This window comes from Oratosquilla oratoria, chromosome 9 (assembly GCF_046742065.1).
Source record: "Oratosquilla oratoria isolate Oo_2021 chromosome 9, ASM4674206v1, whole genome shotgun sequence".
Classification (NCBI taxonomy): domain Eukaryota; kingdom Metazoa; phylum Arthropoda; class Malacostraca; order Stomatopoda; family Squillidae; genus Oratosquilla; species Oratosquilla oratoria.
This window is the reverse complement of record NC_134785.1, coordinates 78,442,254-78,467,787: the sequence shown is the minus strand read 5'-3', so window position 1 is coordinate 78,467,787 and position 25,534 is coordinate 78,442,254. Positions and strand designations below refer to the sequence as shown.

General features: G+C 42.5%; 2 protein-coding genes and 1 non-coding gene across 8 annotated transcripts in view; 1 reads left to right on the top strand and 2 right to left on the bottom strand.

Annotated features, from left to right (window-relative positions):
- Positions 1-25,534, top strand: part of LOC143028632 (ATP-binding cassette sub-family C member 5-like) — a 328,912-nt gene that overhangs the window by 235,536 nt on the left and 67,842 nt on the right. For 5 of the 6 annotated variants that reach the window (XM_076191041.1, XM_076191039.1, XM_076191036.1 and 2 more), the window contains 7 exons: positions 37-139; positions 825-1,021; positions 5,358-5,507; positions 12,673-12,799; positions 14,082-14,230; positions 20,182-20,238; positions 20,536-20,645. In XM_076191041.1, coding sequence (XP_076047156.1) covers positions 37-139; positions 825-1,021; positions 5,358-5,507; positions 12,673-12,799; positions 14,082-14,230; positions 20,182-20,238; positions 20,536-20,645 — 893 coding nt within the window. The remainder of the gene's footprint in view (positions 1-36; positions 140-824; positions 1,022-5,357; positions 5,508-12,672; positions 12,800-14,081; positions 14,231-20,181; positions 20,239-20,535; positions 20,646-25,534) is intronic. The other variant, XM_076191038.1, reaches the window with a different exon arrangement.
- On the bottom strand, positions 11,831-11,949 carry LOC143028646 (5S ribosomal RNA). The gene has a single exon (XR_012966751.1). It is a non-coding gene; the product is annotated as a 5S ribosomal RNA (ribosomal RNA).
- LOC143028633 (uncharacterized) overlaps positions 19,414-25,534 on the bottom strand; it is a 40,136-nt gene continuing 34,015 nt past the window's right edge. The window contains exons 5-6 of the mRNA XM_076191044.1: positions 19,748-19,876; positions 19,414-19,553 (exon numbers count right to left, since the gene is read on the bottom strand). Coding sequence (XP_076047159.1) covers positions 19,784-19,876 — 93 coding nt within the window. The 3' untranslated portion in view covers positions 19,414-19,553; positions 19,748-19,783. The remainder of the gene's footprint in view (positions 19,554-19,747; positions 19,877-25,534) is intronic.

Genomic DNA, 25,534 nt, shown 5'->3' with positions numbered 1-25,534 from the left:
GTATACATTCCTGAATAGGCTTTACATTCATTTTAGGAACAAGAGAAGTGATCCTCCGGTTGACCAGTTGCTTCTACCAAAAGAGAATGAGGGAAAACTAAATGAAGTTTTGTTCAACCTAAATCTCGCAGTGAAGAAAGTGAGTAGTTCTCTGGTAAAGAAATTTAATTCAAGTTTTAGTATGATATACTTCGAACATACTTTGCTGTACTGTTAAACTAATAATGCAATACAAGCTTCAGTCTCCCACAAACACAGATTGAATGGTAAGTTTCATCATTGGAGAAAAGAGATGGGATTCCATGAGCGAAGCTCCTTTTATATATACTGTACTACAATTGTGTAAATATAGCCTACTATCCACAATATTAAACAACCTTAGCAGTATTTTACCCAAATTTTATCCCCATCTTTAATATTTCTTCTCACCATTCTCTGCCTCTCTTTCTGTTTCCTCCCATCCTCATCATCCCACATACCATGGGGACAGTCTGGCAGTAATCAGATCAGAATGTATAAGTTATAGTGGTGGAAGTGGTGGTTGAGATATGGTTACTTTTGCTATTGTGTATAGGAGCTCCCTCGTGTGAATATAACTGCTTGGCAGTGAAAGAGTAACAGTCATCATTTGTGACACCTAAGTTAATTTTGGTTCTTTGCATTGGGAGTTAGATATGTAACACAGGCTTGTAAATATTTTAACAAGTTCTTTATTATGCATCCAATCCTACATATTCTTCATTATGTATCCATTGCTGCTTTCATATAAAAATTATTTTGTACTGGTGGTATTCTGTCAAATAAACGTCTCTTATTACTTACAGGGTGAGCTCATAGGTGTTTGTGGCAGTGTTGGAGCTGGGAAGTCCTCGCTTGTGTCAGCACTGTTAGGGCAAATGCAGCTACAGTCAGGAGAGGTGGCACTGAATGGATCTTGTGCTTATGTGAGACAACAGGCTTGGATTCTTAACACTACACTCAGGGAAAATATCCTTCTTGGAGAAAACTTTGATGCAAGAAGGTGAGTCTATCTTTGTACTTTACCTAGTTGTGGCGTATTGGGCTAGAGCTGTACCCATGGTGTCCCTTCTTATTGCCTCTACTTGTGAAATTTTGCATAAAGTTCATTATGTTGTTGGCCAGGATTATATTTTCACTCAATCTTTCTTTTTCAACTTTTTACTGTGACCTCTGATTGATTTTTCATCATTTACCAATAGGTTTTCTTCATTTTTTCTATACCTTTTTCTGACCTTAATATCATTATCACATCACTTGCTCTTTCAATCTAGGAAGTCAATATTTTCTCAGTCTTTCCTTGTGTGTTTCATCATTTAGGTTTGGGATCAACAAAAAAATAGATATAGTAAAATTATTAACAAGTACAGAAAAAAAGAAAAAAGGAGGTAAAGTGATGGTGGACTGGCTGGTGAGGTTATTTAATGTTTAAGAGAGGGTAGAGTGCCGGAGGACTGGAGGAGTGCCTGTATAGTTCCACTTTACAAGGGAAAAGGGGACAAGTGTGAGTGTAGTAGTTTCAGAGGGATTAGCTTGTTAAGTGTAGTTGGGAAGGCTTATGGGAGGGTCTTCATTGAGAGGATTAGGAGAGGAACAGAGGGTTGGTGAGGAACAGTGTGGATTTAGGACAGGTAGAGTTTGCATAGATCAGATTTTTGTGGTAAGGCAGATATGTGAGAAAGCTATAGGAAAAGGTAAGTATCCATGTGAAGAAGTTGCATAAACATGGCAAAGGAAACATGGATGAAGTGAAGCATTTATTCCTGACATTCATCTATTGACTTTCTCAAAGTAATAAGCATACTGATCATGCAGAGTTAATATACACGCTTGGTGGCTCAAAGGGGTATACGAGCATAGAACGCTGTGTTCTGATTAGCTCACTGAGACAGCCAATTGTGAAGCGCTATGCCCACTGAGGATTTAGCCCAAGTGAAGCTGCCAGCCTTACTATTGATGTTGGGACAGGTAGTGATGTATGCAGCTTCTATGGATTTCCTGGTCTTCTTATCCATACCTTTGTGTAATACCTTAGCCCAGTTCCATTGTGGGAGGTGTCCAGATTCATCTACATGCACCACCATTGCGTTGGTAAGCCTATGGTAATGGCCAGCCAGGGAACATAAGGCCCTTTCAATGTCAAACTTGAGATCACATCTGGTTCTTGAGGTCTTTCTTGAGTAGTTTCACCTCTGCCATATGAGGATGCCTGTGTAGTTGTCATGAGGCGTGAGTGAGTATACGAGGATGCCGTTGTCGGCGTCTTGATCATATCTATTTTGTAGTTGTAGCTGAGTAACCCCCAAATTCTGTGAACTGGATTGATCACATTTTCAGTGTTTATTATTACTCAAGAAGAGAAGAAAAGGTAAAAGGTGCAGATGGACAGATGATAATGGAAGAGAAGGCAGTAAGGGGAAGATGGGCAGAATATTTTAGGGAGTTGCTAAATGTGAAGGAGAATAGGGAGGGAAAGATAGTTGCCGTGGGAAATGCTAAGAAAATGACCGTGATGAGTGCGGAAAATGGAGGAGAAATAAGGAAGGATGAAGTGAAGACAGTTGTTAAGATGATGAAAGCAGGTAAGGCACCTGGTCTGGATTGATGCCATGCAGAATGTCTAAAAAAAGGAGGTACAGTGATGGTGGAGTGGCTGGTGAGGTTATGTAATGTTTGCTGGAGAGAGGGTAGAGTGCCGGAGGACTGGAGGAATGCCTGTATAGCTCCACTTTACAAGGGAAAAGGGGACAAGTGTGAATGTAGTAGTTACAGAGGGATTAGCTTGTTAAGTGTAGTTGGGAAGGCTTATGGGAGGATCTTGATTGAGAGGATTAGGAGACGAACAGAAGGAGTAATTGGTGAGGAACAGTGTGGATTTAGGACAGGTAGAGGTTGTGTAGATCAGATTTTTGTGGTAAGACAGATATGTGAGAAAGCTATAGGAAAGGGGAAGGATGTTTTTTGGGCCTTTATGGATCTGGAAATGGTGTACGACAGGGTAGACAGGAAGGCACTATGGGAGGTTTTGCAGATATATGGGATAAGTGGAAAGCTTCTAGGAGCTGTCAAGAGTTTTTATGAGAGTAGTAGAGCATGTGTCAGGATTAGAAATGGAGAGAGTGAGGGGTTTGAGGTAAAGGTGGGACTTCGTCAGGGATGCGTTATGTTGCCCTGGCTGTTCAACTTGTACATGGATGGGGTGGTGCGAGAGGTAAATGCAAAGGTAGTGGGTCAGGGATTGGAGATAGTTAAAGAAAATGGAGAAAAGTGGGAGGTGAGCTAGCTGTTGTTTGAGGATGACACTGCGCTTGTGGCAGGATCGGAGGAGGGATAGAGGAAGTTGGTGACAGAGTTTGGGAGAGTGTGTGAAAGAATAAAGCTGAAGATAAATGTGGGTAAAAGTAAGGTGATGAGATGTACAAGGGGTGAAAGTGGCAGCAGACTGGAAGTGAGCATTAACCTCTTCAGTACGGGCCTTAAATCTTGCGGGCAGCAGCCAATGCCAGCCGTACGACGCATCATAAAATATAGTCACCGCTTATATCGATCGTTCTCTCTTTCACCCGTGAATTTTGATAACCATAGAAAATGTTATTACATTCAGTTTAGAGAGTATGTCATTACGGAGGGGCAACTTCAATAAATATAATCAAGACGCCGATATGGCAGCTTCGCATATCCACTTGCTCCTCATGACGCCTACGTATGCGGCACCGTATGGAAGGGGTTAAGGGAGAGCAACTGGAGGAAGTGGATAGTTTTAGATACTTGGGTGCAAATGTGGCAGGAAAAGGTGGAGTGAAGGTGGAGGTAGAATGTAGATTGAGAGAAGCGAGTAAATACCTTGGTGGATTAAAAAGTGTAATGAGGAATAGACATTTGGGAATGGATGCTAAGAGGAGACTGTATGAAGGAGTGATTGTGCCAACAGCACTGTATGGGGCAGAAACATGGAACATAAGAGAGGAAGAGAGAAGGAGTTTGAATGTGTTTGAGATGAGGTGTCTGAGAAGTATGATGGGGGTTACTAGGCTAGATAGAGTGAGAAATGAGGAGGTGAGGAGGAGAATAGGGGTGGAAAGGGAGTTGGGAGATAGGATTGATGAAAGAGTATTAGGATGGTTTGGACACATGGAAAGAATGAGTGAAGAAAGACTAGTAAAAGAGGTATGGAAGGCAGATGTGGAGGGAATGAACATGAAGGGGCGTCCTTGGATGAGATGGATGGATGGGGTGAAGGGGGCTTTGGGGAAGAGGGGAATGTCTGTTGAGGAAGGACAGGAGTGGACAGACAACAGGGGTGAATGGAGAATGGTTGTATATGGATGATGTTGTGATACATGAGGTGGAATGGGAGGGTGGATGGGGGGTGAGGTAGTATGTGTGAGTATAATTTTGACGCAGCCTGAAGGGATTTCTCCCCATCTTCTCCTTTTATGCATGGGGGGATGGAGAGGGGGGTCACCGATTTAATGAAGCGGCCTTGCTGTGGATGTGCTGTGACTTGCAACATTGCCTCTGACCCTGGGCTGTGGACAAGGTGCAGGGATGACCCGTCATCCAGGACGTACTAAGATAAGAGGGAGGGTGGAGGGGAGTGGAGTGTTTTCAGGGATGGAATGGGTGGGAATGATTTTATGCCTTTTTCTTTTTGGCTACCTCCCTTGTAAGGGGGAAAAAGCCTTAGTATATGTATTATTACTCAGTGAAAAAGAATGAGTAATACAGCAGTGACTTTATATTTTATAACCCGAGTATTGTGATGCATCAATCATCATACCTCAGGCATCCAATGCCGTTCGCAAGAATTTGGCTCATATTGAAGAGGTGAAACACCAACTTCTGCTGTTATGTTGTTCATTGCATCTTCTTTACCTGCACCCTTTTCTCCATCAGACTCTTCTTATTGAATACTGATTGGAAACTTGTTCATTATTTCAGCTTGCTTTCTTGCTTCTTCATATAATACCCCTTCAACTTTTAGCTTGAATATTTTTTCTTTTTGCTCCAGCTTACAATTCACAAATCTGAAGAGTAGCATAGATTGATCTATACATTTATTATCAACATCCTTCTCGAAGTTCTTTTCCTCTTCATTTCTTGACCTTGTATGTTCATTGCTGGCCTCCATACTTTTCTTTTTTCAGCTACCTTTCCTATGTTTTGTCTCTTATGTTTTGTATTTTGCCAATGCACATTTATTTGATTTTTCTTTATCTTAGTTTGCAATATACCAGATGTGTTGGCATCTAAGTAGCCAAAAATGTGATAGATATATACATACATTCATATACATGGTTTTTTTTGGTTGTTCAAGGTGTTTTGGTGTTCCTCCCCAGGTACTACAAGGTAATATATGCCTGTTCCTTGACCCAAGACATAGAGATGTTACCAGGTGGGGACCTAACAGAGATAGGTGAGAGAGGAATCAATCTGTCAGGTGGACAGAAGCAGCGAGTGTCGTTGGCCAGAGCACTTTATTCCAACAAGTTAGTAATAAAATTTGGTTTAACACTGTTGTAGATAGTTTATCATTCATAAGCATGATTAGTAACTCTATGGGACCAATGATGAGTATCTGTCTGTTGTGATCCTACAAAATAGACAGCAGGGAGAACTATTACCCTGCTACCCATTTTCGAAACTCATCTACCCCCAATGTGGGAGGTTATGCAGATATATGGGATAGGAGGAAAGCTTCTGGGAGCTGTCAAGAGTTTTTATGAGAGTAGTAGAGCTTGTGTCAGGATTGGAAATGGAGAGAGTGAGTGGTTTGAAGTAAAGGTGGGACTTCATCAAGGATGCGTTATGTCGCCCTTGCTGTTCAACTTATACATGGATGGGGTGGTGCGAGAGGTAAATGCAAGGGTAGTGGGCAAGGGATTGGAGATGGTTAAAGAAAATGGAGAAAAGTGGGAGGTGAGCCAGCTGTTGTTTGCGGACAACACTGCGCTTGTGGCAGGATCGGAGGAGGGATTGAGGAAGTTGGTGGCAGAGTTTGGGAGAGTATGTGATAGAAGAAAGCTAAAGATAAATGTGGGTAAAAGTAAGGTGATGAGATGTACAAGGGGTGAAAGTGGCAGTAGACTGGAAGTGAGCATTAAGAGAGATCGACTGGAGGAAGTGGATAGTTTTAGATACTTGGGTGCAAATGTGGCAGGAAAAGGTGGAGTGAAGGTGGAGGTAGAATGTAGATTGAGAGAAGCGAGTAAATGCCTTGGTGGATTAAAGAGTGTAATGAGGAATAGACATTTGGGAATGGATGCTAAGAGGAGACTGTATGAAGGAGTGATTGTGCCAACAGCACTGTATGGGGCAGAAACATGGAACATAAGAGAGGAAGAGAGAAGGAGTTTGAATGTGTTTGAGATGAGGTGTCTGAGAAGTATGATGGGGGTTACTAGGCTAGAGTAAGAAATGAGGAGGTGAGGAGGAGAACAGGGATGGAAAAGGAGCTGGGAGATAGGGTTGATGAAAGAATATTAGGATGGTTTGAACACATGGAAAGAATGAGTGAAGAAAGACTAGTAAAAGAGGTATGGAAGGCAGATGTGGAGGGAGTGAATATGAGGGGACGTAGTAGGATGAGGTAGATGGATGGGGTGAAGGGGGCTTTGGGGAAGAGGGGAATGTCTTTGAGGAAGGACGGGAGAGGACAGAAGACACGGGTGAATGGAGAATGGTTGTATATGGATGATGTTGTGATTGCATGAGATGGAATGGGTGGGGGGACTGGGGGTGAGGTAGTATGTGTGAGCAAAATTTGACGCAACCTGAAGGGATTTCTCCCCGTCCTCTCCTTTTATACCCCGTCTGGGGTATTGGCTGCTTGTTATTGTGGCAAAGTAGCATGCAGTTGATACTTTAGGGTCTATATGGGCGCCCCTACGGACCAGAGCCACACATCATTTTGTCTATGATAGAGGAAAACTCTCTTCATAGAGAAATGATGACACTTTTATACTACGACTGTCCCTCCGTTATGCTGTCCTCCAACCCCTTGTTGCTGTCCTGTACCATTTCTCTGAGTATTCCTTTTCTGTGAAGGGGGAATTTCCTGTGGTGGGGGAAAAGAATACTGCCACCAAGTATTCCCACTTGGATCGTAAGACGTGAGAAGAAAGGGACGGGGATTGGGACTAGGCATCCTTCTCCTTGTAGCCCCACAGGGGTTCCTAAAAAAAGAAAAGAAGGCATAAGAGGGGCTGGAAAGCCTCGGACCAGCACCCTAAGGTTTGGGTCTTTTAATGTGCGTGGATGTGGTACAGATGAGAGTAAAAGGGAAGAGATAGGTAGTATGTTTGTGAGAAGAAAGATGGATGTGTTGGCTTTGAGTGAAACTAAATTGAAAGGGAAGGGTGAGTGTAAGTGTGGGAGTGTAAGTGGGAGGTTATCAGGAGTGAAGAGAGGGCGAGGGAGGGAAGGTGTGGCCATTCTAGTAAGTGAAGAGATAGGTAAACGGGTAGTGGAGTGGAAGGAGGTTTCCTCAAGGATAATGTGGATGAAGGTGAAAGTGGGAAAGGAGATGTGGGTCTTTGTAAGTGCATATGGGCCTGGCAGTGAGAAGAGTGTAGAAGAAAGGGAGGCCTTTTGGATAGATCTAAATGAGTGCATAGAGGATTTGGGAAGAATTGTCAATGTGATAGTACTGGGAGACCTTAATGCTAGGGTGGGAAATGGTCCAATCGATGGAGTGGTTGGGAAATGTGGAGTTCCAGGAAAGAATCGTAGTGGAGAGTTGATGGTGGAAATGTGTCTAGAAAGAGAGTTGATGATAGCAAATACAGTGTTTCGGAAGAAAGTCAAGCATAATTACACATGGGAGAGGGTGGTGGAGGGAAGGGTGGTAGATAGAGCGCTAATGGATTATGTAGTGGTAAACAGGATTATGATAGGAAGAGTTAAGGATGTACATGTGCTAAGGGGAGAGGGTGGAGGAATATCAGATCATTTTTTGGTGGAAGGTAAGTTGAAAGTAGAGGATAGATGGAGAAAGAGGAAAGGGACAAAAGGTAGGGAGGTTCTTAGAGTGAACTCTATGAATGAGAAGGAAAAGGAGAAGGAGTACGGAAAGAAGCTGAAGGAGGAGTGGGAGGGAGTAAAGGGTAGAGTAGAGCTGGGTGTGGAGGAGGAATGGGGATGGTTCAAGGAGGGAGTCATAAAGTGCAAGGATGGTGTGTGGAACAAGAAGGACAGGGGGAAATAGAAGAAAGGGTAGTGAATGGTGGGATGAGGAAACAAAGAAGGTTGTAGAAGAGAAGAAGCAAGCTTTCACAGATTGGTTACAAAATAGGAGGGAGTCATATGAGAGGTACAAAGAAAAGAAAAGAGAAGTAAAGCAAAAGGTAAAGGTTGCAAAGAAGAGAGCAGATGTAAAATGGGGTAAGAGTATGACAGAAAACTTTGAAAGTAATAAAAAGATGTTTTAGAAAGAGATTAAGAGAGGAAGAGGAGGCAAATCAAGTAGAGAAGAAAAGGTGAAAGGTGCAGATGGAGAGATGATAATGGAAGAGAAGGCAGTAAGGGGAAGATGGGCAGAATATTTTAGGGAGTTGCTTAATGTGAAGGAGGATAGGGAAGGAAAGATTGCTGCAGTGGGAAGTGCGAAGAAAATGAGAGTGATGAATGAGGAGAATGGAGGAGAAATAAGGAAGGATGTGGTGAAGGCAGTTGTTAAGATGATGAAAGCAGGTAAGGCACCTGGTCTGGATGGATGCCATGCAGAATGTCTGAAAAAGGGAGGTACAGTGATGGTGGACTGGTTGGTGAGGTTATTTAATGTTTGTTGGAGAGAGGGTAGAGTGCCGGAGGACTGGAGTGCCTGTATAGTTCCTCTTTACAAGGGAAAAGGGGACAAGTGTGAATGTAGTAGTTTCAGAGGGATTAGCTTGTTGAGTGTAGTTGGGAAGGCTTATGGGAGGATCTTGGTTGAGAGGATTAGGAGAGGAACAGGAGTAATTGGTGAGAAACAGTGTGGATTTAGGACAGGTAGAGGTTGTGTAGATCAGATTTTTGTGGTAAGACAGATATGTGAGAAAGCTATAAGAAAGGGTACGGATGTTTTTTTGGCTTTTATGGATGTGGAAAAGGCTTATGATAGGGTAGACAGAAAGGCACTGTGGGAGGTTATGAAGATATACGGGATAGGAGGAAAGCTTCTAGGAGCTCTCAAGAGTTTTTATGAGAATAGTAGAGCTTGTGTCAGGATTGGAAATGGAGAGAGTGAGTGGTTTGAAGTAAAGGTGGGACTTCATCAAGGATGCGTTATGTCACCCTGGCTGTTCAACTTATACATGGATGGGGTGGTGCGAGAGGTAAATGCAAGGGTAGTGGGCAAGGGATTGGAGATGGTTAAAGAAAATGGAGAAAAGTGGGAGGTGAGCCAGTTGTTGTTTGCAGACGACACTGCGCTTGTGGCAGGATCGGAGGACTGATTGAGGAAGTTGGTGGCAGAGTTTGGGAGAGTATGTGATAGAAGAAAGCTAAAGATAAATGTGGGTAAAAGTAAGGTGATGAGATGTACAAGGGGTGAAAGTGGTAGTAGACTGGAAGTGAGCATTAAGGGAGAGCGATTGGAGGAAGTGGATAGTTTTAGATACTTGGGTGCAAATGTGGCAGGGAAAGGTGGAGGTAGAATGTAGATTGAGAGAAGCGAGTAAATGCCTTGGTGGATTGAAGAGTGTAATGAGGAATAGACATTTGGGAATGGATGCGAAGAGGAGACTGTATGAAGGAGTGATTGTGCCAACAGCACTGTATGGGGCAGAAACATGGAACATAAGAGAAGAAGAGAGAAGGAGTTTGAGTGTGTTTGAGATGAGGTGTCTGAGAAGTATGATGGGGGTTACTAGGGTAGATAGAGTAAGAAATGAGGAGTTGATGAGGAGAACGGGGGTGGAAAGGGAGCTGGGAGATAGGATTGATGAAAATATTAGGATGGTTTGAACACATGGAAAGAATGAGTGAAGAAAGACTAGTAAAAGAGGTGTGGAAGGCAGATGTGGAGGGAGTGAACATGAGGGGGCGTCCTAGGATGAGGTGGATGGATGGGGTGAAGGGGGCTTTGGGGAAGAGGGGAATGTCTGTTGAGGAAGGACGGGAGAGGAGAGAAGACAGGGGTGAATGGAGAATGGTTGTATATGGATGATGTTGGGATAGCATGAGGTGGAATGGGCGTGTGGATGGGGGTTGAGGTAGTATGTGTGAGCAAAATTTGACGCAGCCCGAAGGGATTTCTCCCCGTCCTCTCATTTTATGCAATGGGGGGGACGGAGAGGGGGGGTCGCTGATTTAATGAAGCGGCCTTGCTGTGGATGTGCTGTGTCTTGCGACACTGCTTCTGACCCAGGGCAGTGGACAAGGTGCAGGGATGACCCGTCATTCAGGAGGTGCTAAGATAAGAGGGAGTGTGGAGTGTATTCAGGTATGGAATGGGTGGGAATGATTTTATGCCTTTTTCTTTTTGGTTACCCCCCTTGTAAGGGGGAAAAAGCCTTGGTATGTGTATGATGTATGCTCTCCTTTTATGCATGGGGGGACGGGGAGGGGGGGGGTCGCCGATTTAATGAAGCGGCCTTGCTGTGGATGTGCTGTGTCTTGCGACACTGCTTCTGACCCAGGGCAGTGGACGAGGTGCAGGGATGACCCATCATCCAGGAGGTGCTCAGATAAGAGGGAGGGTGGAGGGGCGTGGAGTGTATTCAGGGATGGAATGGGTGGAAATGATTTTATGCCTTTCCCTTTTTGGCTACCTCCCTTGTAAGGGGGAAAAAGCCTTGGTATATGTATGTATGTATGTATGTATCTACCCCCTCACTTAATCTGGAGCTGCATATTACCAAACTTTTTCCTTTTGCTCTCGTCTGTATCACATCTATACACATTAAATCATCCTCTTACAAGGGTCTGGTGGGGCAGAGTGGGAGATCCCTAGCAGTGTTGCCACTGTGATCTATGCCAGTTCCCACAAATGAGTGAGATTTTTTCCACAAAATTCCCATGAGAAGTACTGGATTTCCACATTTTTTCCCACAAAATGAAGGAATTATTATATACACAAATAAATTCATTGCAACATATAATTTGCTCATAAATCATTCCATGTGAGTAAATTTCTCAGACACAGATTTGTGGAAAATTCCCACAAAATGGCATCAGTGATCCCTAACCTCCTCACTATTCCATTTAGTCTCCTACAATATAAAAGGGAAGACAGCAGTAGTGATATTCTCAACCCACCCCTCCTGTCCCCTACTACCATCACCAAGGGATCAGATGGAAGGGGCAATCACAGATAGGGTAAAGAATATGCTCAAGGTGACAGCAGTAGTACAAAAATATCTTGTCATTCCTCTGTCAGTAGAGATTATACTCAGACATAGACAAGTAGTGTATAGCTCTGGTCCATATAGGCACCACGAAAGTCCATGTATCTCAATTTGCAGACAATACCCCAATATGTGGAAGTGGGTAGTAACTCGAAAAGATATTTATTAAATCATTGAATTGGGAGTGAGGAAATTATAAAGGTCAAAGAGGAGAAGGATCTGGGAGTGTTGATAAAGATATAACGTGTCACCTGACAAACATGTCAGTAAGATTGTGGAGGAGATGTTTAGATTCCTGAAGAACACAATGATGGACTTTCACCACATGGATAAAATGATAAAAAAAAAAAAAAAAAATCGTAGAGACCCTAAACCATTCAGGATTGGACTATGCAACTGTGGTTTGGTCCTAGTGCAAAGTAAAAGATACATACGTACATATACCAAAGGCTTTTTTCCCCCCTTACATGGGAGGTAATCTTAAATACCAACAGCATCTGGTGTTCCCAGGCAGTCACCCATCCAAGTACTAACCAGACCCAACGCTGCTTAACTCCGCTGATCGGACGAGAAGCGGTGTATTCAGAGTGGTATGGCCGTTGGCAGGATTAAAAATTACAGAGAAGTTACCAGAATGAATCCCAGCCTTACAGATAAATCATGCAAGGAGAGATTACCACTGGCCCTGCCATCATAAAAGGATCAAAGAGAGGAACAGACTTGATTATGGTTTTGAGATCACTGGAGGATGTGGATAAAGTTTACAGAGATCTATTGTATTGGGATAGATAAACATCACAATGTCATGGACTGAGGAATATAGAAATATTGTTTTTTATGCAGATGCATAAACTCCTGGAATAGCCCAGATGATTTAGTGTTAGCTAGAGCCATCTATCAATTTGAAATGGATTTGAAGAATAAAAAAAAGTGCCCATGAGTGCATGAGTGTGACTTTCTTCCTGTGCACTTTAGTTAGGTAAAAGCAACATGGATAAAGGTCCATGGTTTTTCTTTGAGGGATTTTTGGGAGGGCCTGAAAACTGTTGTCAGCCATCATGAGGCTGTGGGTTCCCAGTCTGTGAAAGTCAAGCAAAAAAAAAAAAAAAAAATCCGTTGAGAATTTTATCATTTATAAGCTTACAATGGTAAGACTTGTGAATTGGTCTTGTTTAATTGATGGAGGTAGCAAGGTGAATATCTTTGTATCATAGTTTCAGGATATTCTTATACTTTTGTAAAGTGGAATGACAGTCTTTAAAAGTTAATGAGATGCATTTACTTGTTATTAAATATTGTTCGTGTTACACAGTGTTTGTTGTTCCAGGGATGTTTATTTCCTTGATGATCCATTAAGTGCAGTAGATGCTCATGTTGGCAGCCACATCTTCCAGTGGGTTATCCAAGGGGCTCTGCGAAGCAAAACAACCATTTTCATTACTCATCAACTTCAGGTAATATATTATTCTTTATTTCATTTATGTAAGAGGCTGTATTAGTGTCATATTGTTTCCCTTGACCCAAATGGTGTTGGGGGGAGTAGGGACAGGGATGACTCTTCATGGGTTTTGGATGGGTATGGGGTAAATGTATACTTAGACTAGCCCACTGTCCTTATAAGGGAGGAAAAGGTCTTTTAATATCAGTCAATTAATCACTTCAGTACAACTCAAATTCTCGCAGGCAGCATTGGCCACTGTATGTAATTTGTTTCACTCTACTTGCATAATAAAATATAAAGTCACTGCTGTATTTTTTATTCTCTTTTACCCTGATTAATAGTAAATGCAGAAAATGTGATCAAACCAGTTTACAGAATCTGGGGGTAACTCATGTACAACTACAAAATATAATATATAATCAAGACACCGATGCCAGCATCCTTGTGATGCCAATGTAGGCATCATCATACCGAAGTGGTTAATCTGGTACCAGAGGAATCTCTTGCAGGAGACTCATGGCTCCTAGATAACCAGCAACAGCAACCAGATTGGCCCACAAGTCAATCGAGTAAGAGGTACTGTGTTGTTGTCTGGGTAGGGCTAGAGTAGGATATGTAGGATGAGGTGTAGGCATTTTCTGCATAGCGGTTGAATGTAGAGCAGTTTGCTTCTTTGGTCAAGCCTGATCCCTATTGGTGTTGTCACACTGGATGGTGACATGAACACAATCATGCTAGTGTAATTCTTGTTTATCACAGGAGGTTTTTCTCTGTTGGCCTGATGCTTGGTGGTTAGTCTGGAGCACTTGCTTCATTATATGAGTATGTATGTATTTTTGCATGGTTGTGTTACATGTAGGTGGTAAATTGCTGTAGATGTTGGAATATCTCTCTCCCTCTCCTGCCCCCTCTTTCTCTCTCTGTCTTCCCCTCCAATCTCCCCCACTCACCCCCACCCTATCCCCCACTCTCCCCTCCCATCTCCACCACTCTCCCCCTCTCTCTCCCCTTCTCTCCCTCTGTCTCCTCTCTCCATCTCTATCTCTCTCTCTCTGTCTTGCCATATAATAAAGTATTGGGGTAAACCAACTCAAGCTGTAGGGACCTTCTGCAATGGTGCTGTGCCTTGCTACATTGCAAGACATAGTGGTGGAGCAGGGGACAGGAATGACCCTTCAGGGATGAAGGAGTTTTGGATGGATGTGGGATGAGTGTATGCTTAGATTTGGCCAGCCCCCTTACAAGGGAGGAAAAGATATATATTGTTGTTCTTGATCCTCTTCTTGTTGTTCCAGTACCTTCCTCATTGTGATCGCATCATATACCTTTGTGATGGCCACATTGCTGAGGTTGGAACTCATTTGAAACTCATGAAGGAAGACAATGGTTATGCAGGTCTTTACAAGGCACATATGGAAACAGTGCACAACCAAGAAAAATCCAAGTTAGTACTTTTGGTTTATGTGCAGTTGTGTTGCAGTTCCTTACTGTGTGTACATATATGATGATATGAAATAGCATAAGAATGTAACTTTGTTCAGACCCCTCTGATGACTTCTTTCTACTCAGAATGTCATTCTAGTCATTTGTATCATATACATTTCATAAATGCCCTGTAGAGTTTGATGGTGTTTATAATGAGTACCAGCCACCCTACCTAACCTTGTAACCCCAGAGAAGTATGGTAGGAGTTACAAGGTTGGATAGAGTGTGAAACAAGGAGGTAAGGAGGAGAGTGGGGTTAGAAAAGGAGATGGCAGATAGGTCTAATGAAAGAGCATTTGGATGGTTTGGACACATGGAAAGAATGAGTGAAGAAAGATTAGTAAAAGAGGTGTGGAAGGCAGAGTTGGATGGAGTGAACTTGAGGGGATGACCAAAGATGAGATGGATAGATGAGATGAAAGGGGCTTTGAGCAAGAGGAGAATGTTGAGCAAGGAAGTAAACATTGAACAGCCATGGTAACATGACACAGCCCTGATGCAGCTCCACCTTTATCTCAAACCACTCTTTCCATTTCCAGTCCCATATGTTTGCAAAACATCCCACAGTGTCTTCCTGTCTACCCTTTCATGAGCCTTCTTCAAATCTATAAAAGCCCAAAAATATGCTTACCTTTTGCCAAAGCCTTCTCACAAATCTACCTTACCACATGGAAGAAAAATGAGAGTAATGCTCAGAGACAAATATTCAAAATGGGAAGAAATGAGTAGTGGCGTCCCACAGGGGTCAGTACTAGCTCCGATAATATTTACTATATATGTAAATGACATGGATCAAGATATTGAAAGTTACATGAACTGCTTTACGGATGACACAAAGTTATCAAAGAGAAAGTAAATTATGAAAGGGACCTAGGAGTAATCATCACCAAAGACATGTTGCCAGATAAACATATAAATAAAATAGTTGGAGAAACATACAATTTGTTGAGATCAATAAAGGTGGCCTTTAAATACCTGGATAAGGAAATGATTTAGAAAATATGACATACATACATACATATACCAAGGCTTTTTCCCCCTTACAAGGGAGGTAGCCAAAAAGGGAAAGGCATAAAAACACTCCCACCCATTTCATCCCTAAATACACTCCACACCCCTCCCACCCTCCCTCTCATCTGAGCACCTCCTGGATGACGGGTCATCCCTGCACCCTGCCCACCGCCCTGGGTCAGAAGCAGTGTCGCAAGACACAGCACATCCACAGCAAGGCCGCTTCATTTAATCGGCGACCCCCCCCTCTCCGTCCCCCTCTGCATATAAGGCGAGGACGGGGAGAAATCCCTTCGGGCTGCGTCAAAATTTACTCACACATACTACCCCGGCCCCCACCCCCCCGCCTATTCCTCCTCATGCAGTCACAACATCATCCATATACAACCATTCTCCACTCACCTCTGTCTTCCGTCCTCTCCCTTCCTTCCTCAACAGACATTCCCCTCTTCCCCAAAGCCCCCTTCACCCCATCCATCCACCTCATCCTAGGACATCCCCTCATGTTCACTCCCTCCACATCTGCCTTCCATACATCTTTTACTAGTCTTTCTTCACTCATTCTTTCCATGTGTCCAAACCATCCTAATACTCTTTCATCAACCCTATCTCCCAAATCCTTTTTCACCCCTGTTCTCCTCCTCACCTCCTCATTTCTCACTCTATCCAGCCTAGTAACCCCCACCATACTTCTCAGACACCTCATCTCAAACACATTCAAACTCCTTCTCTCTTCTTCTCTTATATTCCACGTTTCTGCCCCATACAGTGCTGTTGGCACAATCACTCCTTCATACAGTCTCCTCTTAGCATCCATTCCCAAATGTCTATTCCTCATTACACTCTTCAATCCACCAAGGCATTTACTCGCTTCTCTCAATCTACATTCTACCTCCACCTTCACTCCACCTTTTCCTGCTACACTTGCACCCAAGTATCTAAAACTATCCACTTCCTCCAGTCGCTCTCCCTTAATGTTCACTTCCAGTCTACTGCCACTTTCACCCCTTGTACATCTCATCACCTTACTTTTATCCACATTTATCTTTAGCTTTCTTCTATCACATACTCTCCCAAACTCTGCCACCAGCTTCCTCAATCCCTCCTCTGACCCTGCCACAAGCGCAGTGTCGTCCGCAAACAACAGCTGGCTCACCTCCCACTTTTCTCCATTTTCTTTAACCATCTCCAATCCCTGACCCACTACCCTAGCATTCACCTCTCGCACCACCCCATCCATGTATAAGTTGAACAGCCAGGGCGACATAACGCATCCTTGACGAAGTCCCACCTTTACCTCAAACCACTCACTCTCTCCATTTCTAATCCTGACACATGCTCTACTACTCTCATAAAAACTCTTGACAGCTCCCAAAAGCTTTCCTCCTATCCCATAAATCTGCATAACCTCCCACAGTGCCTTTCTGTCTACCCTATCATAAGCCTTTTCCAGATCCATAAAAGCCCAAAAAACATCCTTCCCCTTTCCTATAGCTTTCTCACATATCTGTCTTACCACAAAGATCTGATCTACACAACCTCTACCTGTCCTAAATCCACACTGTTCCTCACCAATTACTCCTTCTGTTCCTCTCCTAATCCTCTCAATTAAGATCCTCCCATAAGCCTTCCCTACTACACTTAACAGGCTAATCCCTCTGAAACTACTACATTCACACTTGTCCCCTTTTCCCTTGTAAAGAGGAACTATACAGGCACTTCTCCAGTCCTCCGGTACTCTACCCTCTCTCCAGCAAACATTAAATAACCTCACCAACCAGTCCACCATCACTGAACCTCCCTTTTTCAGACATTCTGCATGGCATCCATCCAGACCAGGTGCCTTACCTACTTTCATCATCTTTACAACTGCCTTCACCTCATCCTTCCCTATTTCTCCTCCATTCTCCTCACTCATCACTCTCATTTTCTTCGCATTTCCCACTGCAACTATCTTTCCTTCCCTATCCTCCTTCACATTTAGCAACTCCCTAAAATATTCTGCCCATCTTCCCCTTACTGCCATCTCTTCCATTATCATCTCTCCATCTGTACCTTTTACCTTTTCTTCTCTACTTGATTCGCCTCCTCTTCCTCTCTTAATTTCTTTCCAAAACATCTTTTTATTACTTTCAAAATTTTCTGTCATACTCCTACCCCATTTCACATCTGCTCTCCTCTTTGCCTCCTTTACCTTTTGCTTTACTTCTCTTTTCTTTTCTTTGTACGTCTCATACGACTCCCCCGTCCTCTTTTGTAACCAATCTGTGAATGCTCGCTTCTTCTCTTCTACAACCTTCTTCGTTTCCTCATCCCACCATTCACTACCCTTTCTTCTATTTCCCCCTGTCCTTCTTGACAAACACTGATCAGACCAAAACTGGAATATGCAGCGCTGATATGGTCACCCAGTACAAAAAAGAATATAAGAAAATTAAAAAGAATGCAAAGAGCAATGACAAAGATGGCCCCAACACTTTCAAACCCTGACATGAACAAAGACTGGCCGAACTGGAATTGCCAACCCTGGAACAAAGAAGAGAACTAGGGGACCTACTAACCATCTACAAAATTATGAAAGGAAAAGAATGCCTTGAGGACTTATTAAAGTGGGACAGAGGAAAAACAAGAGGACATGCAATGAAACTCAAAAAGGATAACTATAGAAGAGACCTGAAAAAGAACAGCTGCCCACACAGAGCATAACTCCTCTTCCTGTATAATACAACTAGGTAAATACAAAAATTTAACCCATAGGGTATGCATACCAATGGAGACACACTTGCCCTATGCAGATGCATTTGACACAAAAAAAAAATTCTACATGCCGATGCTGAATAGATAGGAGCATAATTATAGGCTCAAAAAATCACTTAACTATCCCTTCATAATGTGACATAGTCTTACTTTCCTAATCCAAATAGGTACATGACTGCTGGAGATGAAATAAAAAAAAAGTACTGTTTTTGAAAGAATCCTTACGAAAACCTAAGATTTACTGTTCCGTAACAGATTTTTATTCCATTTTTTGCAGGTGGCTTGTGCATGGTTTTATGTACACTTGTTCATCAGAAACTGTTTCCCATTGCATGCAGGGGATAGTTAAGTGATTTTTTGAGCCTATAGTTATACTCCTATCTATTCACCATCGGCAGGTAGAAGTTTTTTTGTGTCAAATGCGTCTGCATAGGGCAAGTGCGTCTCCATTGGTACACCTACCCTACATCCTCTACCTTTCTTAAACTCGCACTGTTTCTCACCAATTACTCCCTCTGTCTTTCCTAATCCCTTCAATTAACCCTGGACAGGTAGCGTGGACAAACTCTCCCGGTACAGGTAGCGTGGTGTCATATCTCTTACTTTCACTTTGGGCGCTTATACCCAGTTACCATTATGCCCTTCTTTATTTATTTTTTTATAGTCCACTAATATAAAGACTCTACTTTCTACTGGTGAAGGAGAAAAAAAACGCTGAATATAAAAATAACACTTTACTTACATGATTACGAAAAAAATGGTAAAAATAGACATTTGGTCAAATAACAGGCACTGTACACTTTAGAATACCAAATTCCACTTATAACAAGTGTTTTCTTAAAAGTAGAAGAGTTCTTGAGTTGATTGATGTAAAAACATTGTTGATTGGAGCAAAACTGCAAAATCTGTAAAGAAAAGAAAAAGCGGTTAATTTTTTTATGTACAAAATCACTAAAAATTTTGGTGTGAAAGGAAGGCTATATCTATAGTAGTAATACTTATTAGATCTGGATGAAATTTTCCAGAAGTCATCTACAATGATCCTAGATGATGACAAAACCTTAGAAAATTATATTTAGTGATTATAAACTAAAAAAAAAAAGGCTTAGTTTTAATGTAATCCTTACTGTGCGCAATTTACGTAAAAGAAAGGCATATTTAGAGTACTAATAATTGATGGATATGCATGAAATTTTGCAAAAGTAATCTACAATGGCCCTAGATGAGGGTAAAAATGTTAAAAGTTATATCTAGTAAGTATAAACTGGTAAAAAAAAATCATTCGTGAAACTTACCACGCGCGATGGCACTGGTCACAGATGTAGTTGACATGCAAGTTACATGCAGGTTTATGGCACTTTGCACACAGAAGCTTGGTCCTGGCATTAGAAGAGGAAGAGCAGAGAGGGCATATGCCTCAAAAGTCACTGTAGAAGGCTCTTCTTCATCGCTACTCACGAAAAGGGCCTGCAAATACTCCTCCTCCGTCAGGGTTCTCTTTGCCATGCTGAAATCTGATAATAGAAAAAAATTGCAAACTAGAAATTAGCCTCAAAATCACATTTTTGCTGCCCTCCGTTCCAATATGGTGATTGGTACGGGTAGCTACACCATTCACTGATATTTTCCGATAAACACAATAGAAATATTTCACTAAGTAATAATGCAGTAATGCAAAATGCAAAACTTTTGCAATTGCGTGACTTACCCGAGTAACGGTAGTGTGGTGTTAGATATGCACCATTTACAACTTTGGAGGGCGATAGTGGGTGAAGGTGGCGGAGCAGAGGTGACACAAATGTTGCTTCCACTGAGGCCGGTGAATGACTAACAGTCCCTGAAATACAAGTGAGATCATGCTAGGCGTCTATGCGCAGAAACAAAAAAAATGTGTTTTGCGCAGCGCCTTGGTGCGGATCTGACACAACGCTACCTGTCCAGGGTTAAAAGCCTCTCATAAGCCTTCCCAACTACACTCAACAAACTGATCCCTCTAAAACTACTACAATCACATTTATTCCCATTTCCTTTGTAAAGCAGGACAATACAGGCACTTGATCAGTCCTCTGGCCTCCCTTAGACACACATTAAGCAACCTCACTAGCAACCCCACTAATTCATATCATGATATATCACTTTCAGATCAATCAGTCAATCCCTTCCTCTTGGTCTCTCTTGCAGCAGACCAACAACTTTCAGGTAAACATTAATGGTATATCACTCTCAGACACTGCGACACTGCTTCTGACCCAGGGCAGTGGACAAGGTGCAGGGATGACCCGTCATCCAGGAGGTGCTAAGATAAGAGGGAGGGTGGAGGGGGTGTGGAGTGTATTTAGGGATGGAATGGGTGGGAATGATTTTATGCCTTTTCCTTTTTGGCTACCTCCCTTGTAAGGGGGAAAAAGCCTTGGTATATGTATGTATGTACTTTCAGACATGTACAAATACTTGAACCTACATGTTATTATGTATGTATATAAACTTTCTTTACAGAAATAGAGTAGAGAAGCAAGTTACAGCTGATAGTGTGGCATCATTTTTGACAAGACTGAAAAAGAGTGGACAATTGAACAAAAATTCTGTGACTGCAGAAATAAAGAAAGGTAATTTTTATAGCATCTTTCATTTTATTTCTTTTATTCCTGAGATAGTGAGTGGTTTGAGATAAAGGTGGGACTTTGTCAGGGATGTGTTATGTCATCCTGGTTGTTCAGTTTATACATGGGGTGGTTTGAGAGGTAAATGCAAGGGTGGTGAGTCAGGGATTGGAGATGGTTAGGAAAAATGGAGAAAAGTGGGAGGTAAGCCAGCTGTTGTTTGTGGACAACACTGCACTTGTAGCAGGATCAGAGGAGGTATTGAGGAAGTTGGTGACAGTTTGGGAAAGTGTGTGAAAAAGAAGTTGAAGATAAATGTGGGTAAAAGGTGATGAGATATATAAGGGTGAAAGTGGCAGCAGACTGGAAGTGAGTATTAAGGGAGAGAGACGGGAAGAAGTGGATAGTTTTAGATACTTGGGTGCGAATGTGGCAGGAAAGGGAGGAGTGGGGGTGGAGGTAGAATGTAGATTGAGAGAAGCGAGTAAATGCCTTGGTGAATTAAAAAGTGTAATGCGGAATAGACATTTGGGAATGAATATTAAGAGGAGATTGTATGAACGAGTGATTGTGCTGACAGCACTGTATGGGCTAGAAACATGGAACATAAGAGAGGAAGAGAGAAGGAGTTTGAATGTGTTTGAGATGAGGTGTCTGAGAAGTATGATGGGGGTTACTAGGCTGGATAGAGTGAGAAATGAAGTGAGTAGAAGAACAGGGGTGGAAAGGGAGTCGGGAGATAGGGTTAATGAAAGAGTATTAGGATGGTTTGGACACATGGAAAGAATGAGTAAAGATATACTAGTAAAAGAGGTGTGGAAGGAGTAAATATGAAGGGGCGACCTAGGATGAGATGGATGGATGGGGTAAAAAGGGCTTTGGGGAAGAGGGGAATGTCAGTTGAGGAAGGATGGGAGAAGATAGAAGACAGGGGTGAGTGGAGAATGGTTGTATAAGGATGATATTGTGATGCATGAGACGGAGTGGGTGGGGGATGGGGGGTGAGAGAGTATGTGTGAGAAAAATTTGATGCAGCCCGAAGGGATTTCTCCCCATCTCCTTTTCTGCATGAGGGGATGGAGAGGGGGGGTTGCCAAGGCAGTGGACAAGATGGATTGATGACCCATCATCCAGGAGGTGCCAAGATAAGAGGGTGGATGGGAGTGGAGTGTGATAGGGATGGAATGGGTGGGAGTGGTATTTATGCCTTTGTTTTTTGGTTACTTTCCTTATAAGGGGGAAAAAAAGCCTTTGTTATATATATATATGTATTCCTGATGATGTATAGAAATTGCTGAGATCCCTTAGATGTATATGAATGGTTTATAGAAGAATAGATTATATAATATCAGTGTAGTAGGTGGTTAACTACTTCAGTACGACTCAAATTCTTGAGCACAGCATCGCCTGCCATATGTAATTTGCATCACACTACTCGCAATATAAAATGTAAAGTCACTGCTGTATTACTCTTTTACTCTGAGTAATAATAAACACAGAAAACATGATCAAACCAGTTCACTGAATCTGGGAGTAACTCATGACCTTAAAACCAGGAAAAAGTGCATTAGTGCCAGGAATAAAGCTAACAGAGCATTAGGTTTCATTGTTAGGACAGTAACGAATAGAAGTGCAGAGGTAATTATCAAACTCTATCCAGCAATAGTTAGACCCATCCTTGACTATGTGGTACAGTTTTGGTCTCCATCCTACAGAATGGACATCAAATCACTAGAATCAGTATAGAGAAGAATGACCAAAATGATACATGGACTCAGAAATTTGCCTTATGAAGAGAGGCTTAGGCACCATAACTTACACTCTGGAAAGATGCAGAGTGTGGGGTGATCTAATAGAGGTGTTCAAGTGGATCAAAGGCAATAAGGGCGATGCAAATAAAGTCATCATATTAAATCAGTAGGGCAGGACTCGCAGTAATGGACAAATTTAGATTTAAGGAGGAAATAGGCAAGAATTGGTTTACTAATAGGATGGTCAATGAATGGAATAGACTTAGTAACCATGTAGTGAGCGCTGAAACTATCAGTTGTTTTAAACAATTAGAAAACTTTATGGATGGGGATGACAGGTGGTGATGGATACGGAGCTGCCTAGTATAGGCCTTATGGTCTCTTGCAGTCTCCTTCATTCTTATGTTCTTATGTACTAGAAAATATATATATATAATCAAGACACCAACACCAGCATCCTTGCATACCCACTTGTGCCTCATGATGCCTATGTCAGCATCATTGAACTGAAGTTGTTGAAATCACTAGAATGGAAGAAATTACATGCAAATATTGAAATTGGTCTTGGTAACATTGTAACCTGTAGATATTAATTTTGTAAGCATCTGCATTCTTGCAAGAATTTGTGTACTTGTAATTACATATATTTAAAGGCCTTTTCCCTATGTAAGGGGAGTGGCTGAGTTAAGGCATATATCTACCCTACACTCATCCTACACCCATCCTAATATCCATTCATTCTCCCCACCATCTTTACAATTTGCAAATGAAGGGTCATCTGTCTCCACATTACACCACTCAGGTCAGAGCCATTGCAGCAAGACTTAGCACTTTCACAGCTAGGCTCGAGATCTGGAACTGTCTTACCCTTATGCACACCAGTTAATTACATGGAGACCCCCAACCCCCCTGCCTTCATAAAATTGAGAAATGTATAGAACACAAGTAGAGATTCCTTAGAGTGGCACTGCCTCATCCATTTACATCCACTCACCATTTACTCCTGTCTTGTGTACTCTCTCTTTCATGCTCAATAGACATTTCTCTTGCATCCAGTGTCCTCTTCACTTCATCCATCCACTTCATTCTTGGTATACTCCTCAGATTCTCTCTATTCACTTCTGCTTTCTCCACCCTTTTTGATAGTTTTTCCTCACTCATTCTTTCCATATGCCTATCTCATCTGAATATTCTATGATCAACTCAATCCTGATGCAGTTCCAACAGACTACCTCAACAACCAATAATCCTGGTAACATCACACAATCCTGATGCAGACCCACATTCACCTTCAGCTACTGACTCTCCATTCCTGACCTTCACACATGACTCTAGTACTTATGTAAAATTATTTGACTCCCCTATTTAAATTTTTCCCTATCCCATTCATCCACAAACACTCAACAAAGCATCTCCAGCAACCCTATCATTTGCCTTCTCAGAGTTCATAAAAGCATACAATACATCCTTACATTTTGTCAAAACCTTTTTTTTTTTTTTTTTTTTGCTGGAGAGAGGGTAGAGTGCCGGAGGACTGGAGGAGTGCCTGTATATTTCCACTTTACAAGGGAAAAGGGGACAAGTGTGAATGTAGTAGTTTCAGAGGGATTAGCTTGTTAAGTGTAGTTGGGAAGGCTTATGGGAGGATCTTGATTGAGAGGATTAGGAGAGGAATAGAGGGAGTAATTGGTGAGGAACAGTGTGGATTTAGGACGGGTAGAGGTTGTGTAGATCAGATCTTTGTGGTAAGACAAATAGGTGACAAAGCTATAGGAAAGGGGAAGGATGTTTTTTGGGCTTTTATGGATCTGGAAAAGGCTTACGATAGGGTAGAGAGAGGCACTTTGGGAGGTACTGCAGATATATGGCATAGGAGGAAGGCTTCTAGGAGCTGGCAAGAGTGTTTATGAGAGTAGTAGAGCTTGTGTCAGGATTAGAAATAGAGAGAGTGAGTGGTTCGAGGTAAAGGTGGGACTTCGTCAAGGATGCGTTATGTCACCCTGGCTGTTCAACTCATACATGGATGGGGGTAGTGCGAGAGGTAAATGCAAGGGTAGTGGGCAAGGGATTGAAGATGGTTAAAGAAAATAGAGAAAAATGGGAGGTGAGCTAGCCGTTGTTTGCAGACGACACTGCGCTTGTGGCAGGATCGGAGGAGGGATTGAGGAAGCTGGTGACAGAGTTTGGGAGAATATGTGATAGAAGAAAGCTAAAGATAAATGTGGGTAAAAGTAAGGTGATGAGATGTACAAGGGGTGAAAGTGGCAGTAGACTGGAAGTGAGCATTAACCACTTCATCCGGGCAAAAATCTAGTGGGCAGCATTAGCTGCCAGACGTACGATGTTGCGAAATAATACTCGCATCATAAAAAATAGTCACCCCTTATATCGATCGTTCTCTCTTTCACCTGTGAATTTCGATAACCATAGAAAATGTGATGTAGCCAGTTTAGAGAGTATGTCAGTTACGCAGGGACAACTACAATAAATGTAATCAAGACGCCGATATGGCAGCCTCGCGTATCCACTTGCTCCTCATGACGCCTACGTAGGCGGCACCGTATGGAAGGGGTTAAGGGAGAGCGACTGGAGGAAGTGGATAGTTTTAGATACTTGGGTGCAAATGTGGCAGGGAAAGGTGGAGTGAAGGTGGAGGTAGAATGTAGACTGAGAGAAGCGAGTAAATGCCTTGGTGGATTAAAAAGTGTAATGAGGAATAGACATTTGGGAATGGATGCTAAGAGGAGACTGTATGAAGGAGTGATTGTGCCAACAGCACTGTATGGGGCAGAAACATGGAACATAAGAGAGGAAGAGAGAAGGAGTTTGAATGTGTTTGAGATGAGGTGTCTGAGAAGTAGGATGGGGGTTACTAGGTTAGATAGAGTGAGAAATGAGGAGGTGAGGAGGAGAACAGGGGTGGAAAGGGAGTTGGGAGATAGGATTGATGAAAGAGTATTAGGATGGTTTGGACACATGGAAAGAATGAGTGAAGAAAGACTAGTAAAAGAGGTATGGAAGGCAGATGTGGAGGGAGTGAACATGAGGGGACATCCTAGGATGAGGTGGATGGATGGGGTGAAGGGGGCTTTGGGGAAGAGGGGAATGTCTGTTGAGGAAGGACGGGAGAGGACAGAAGACGGG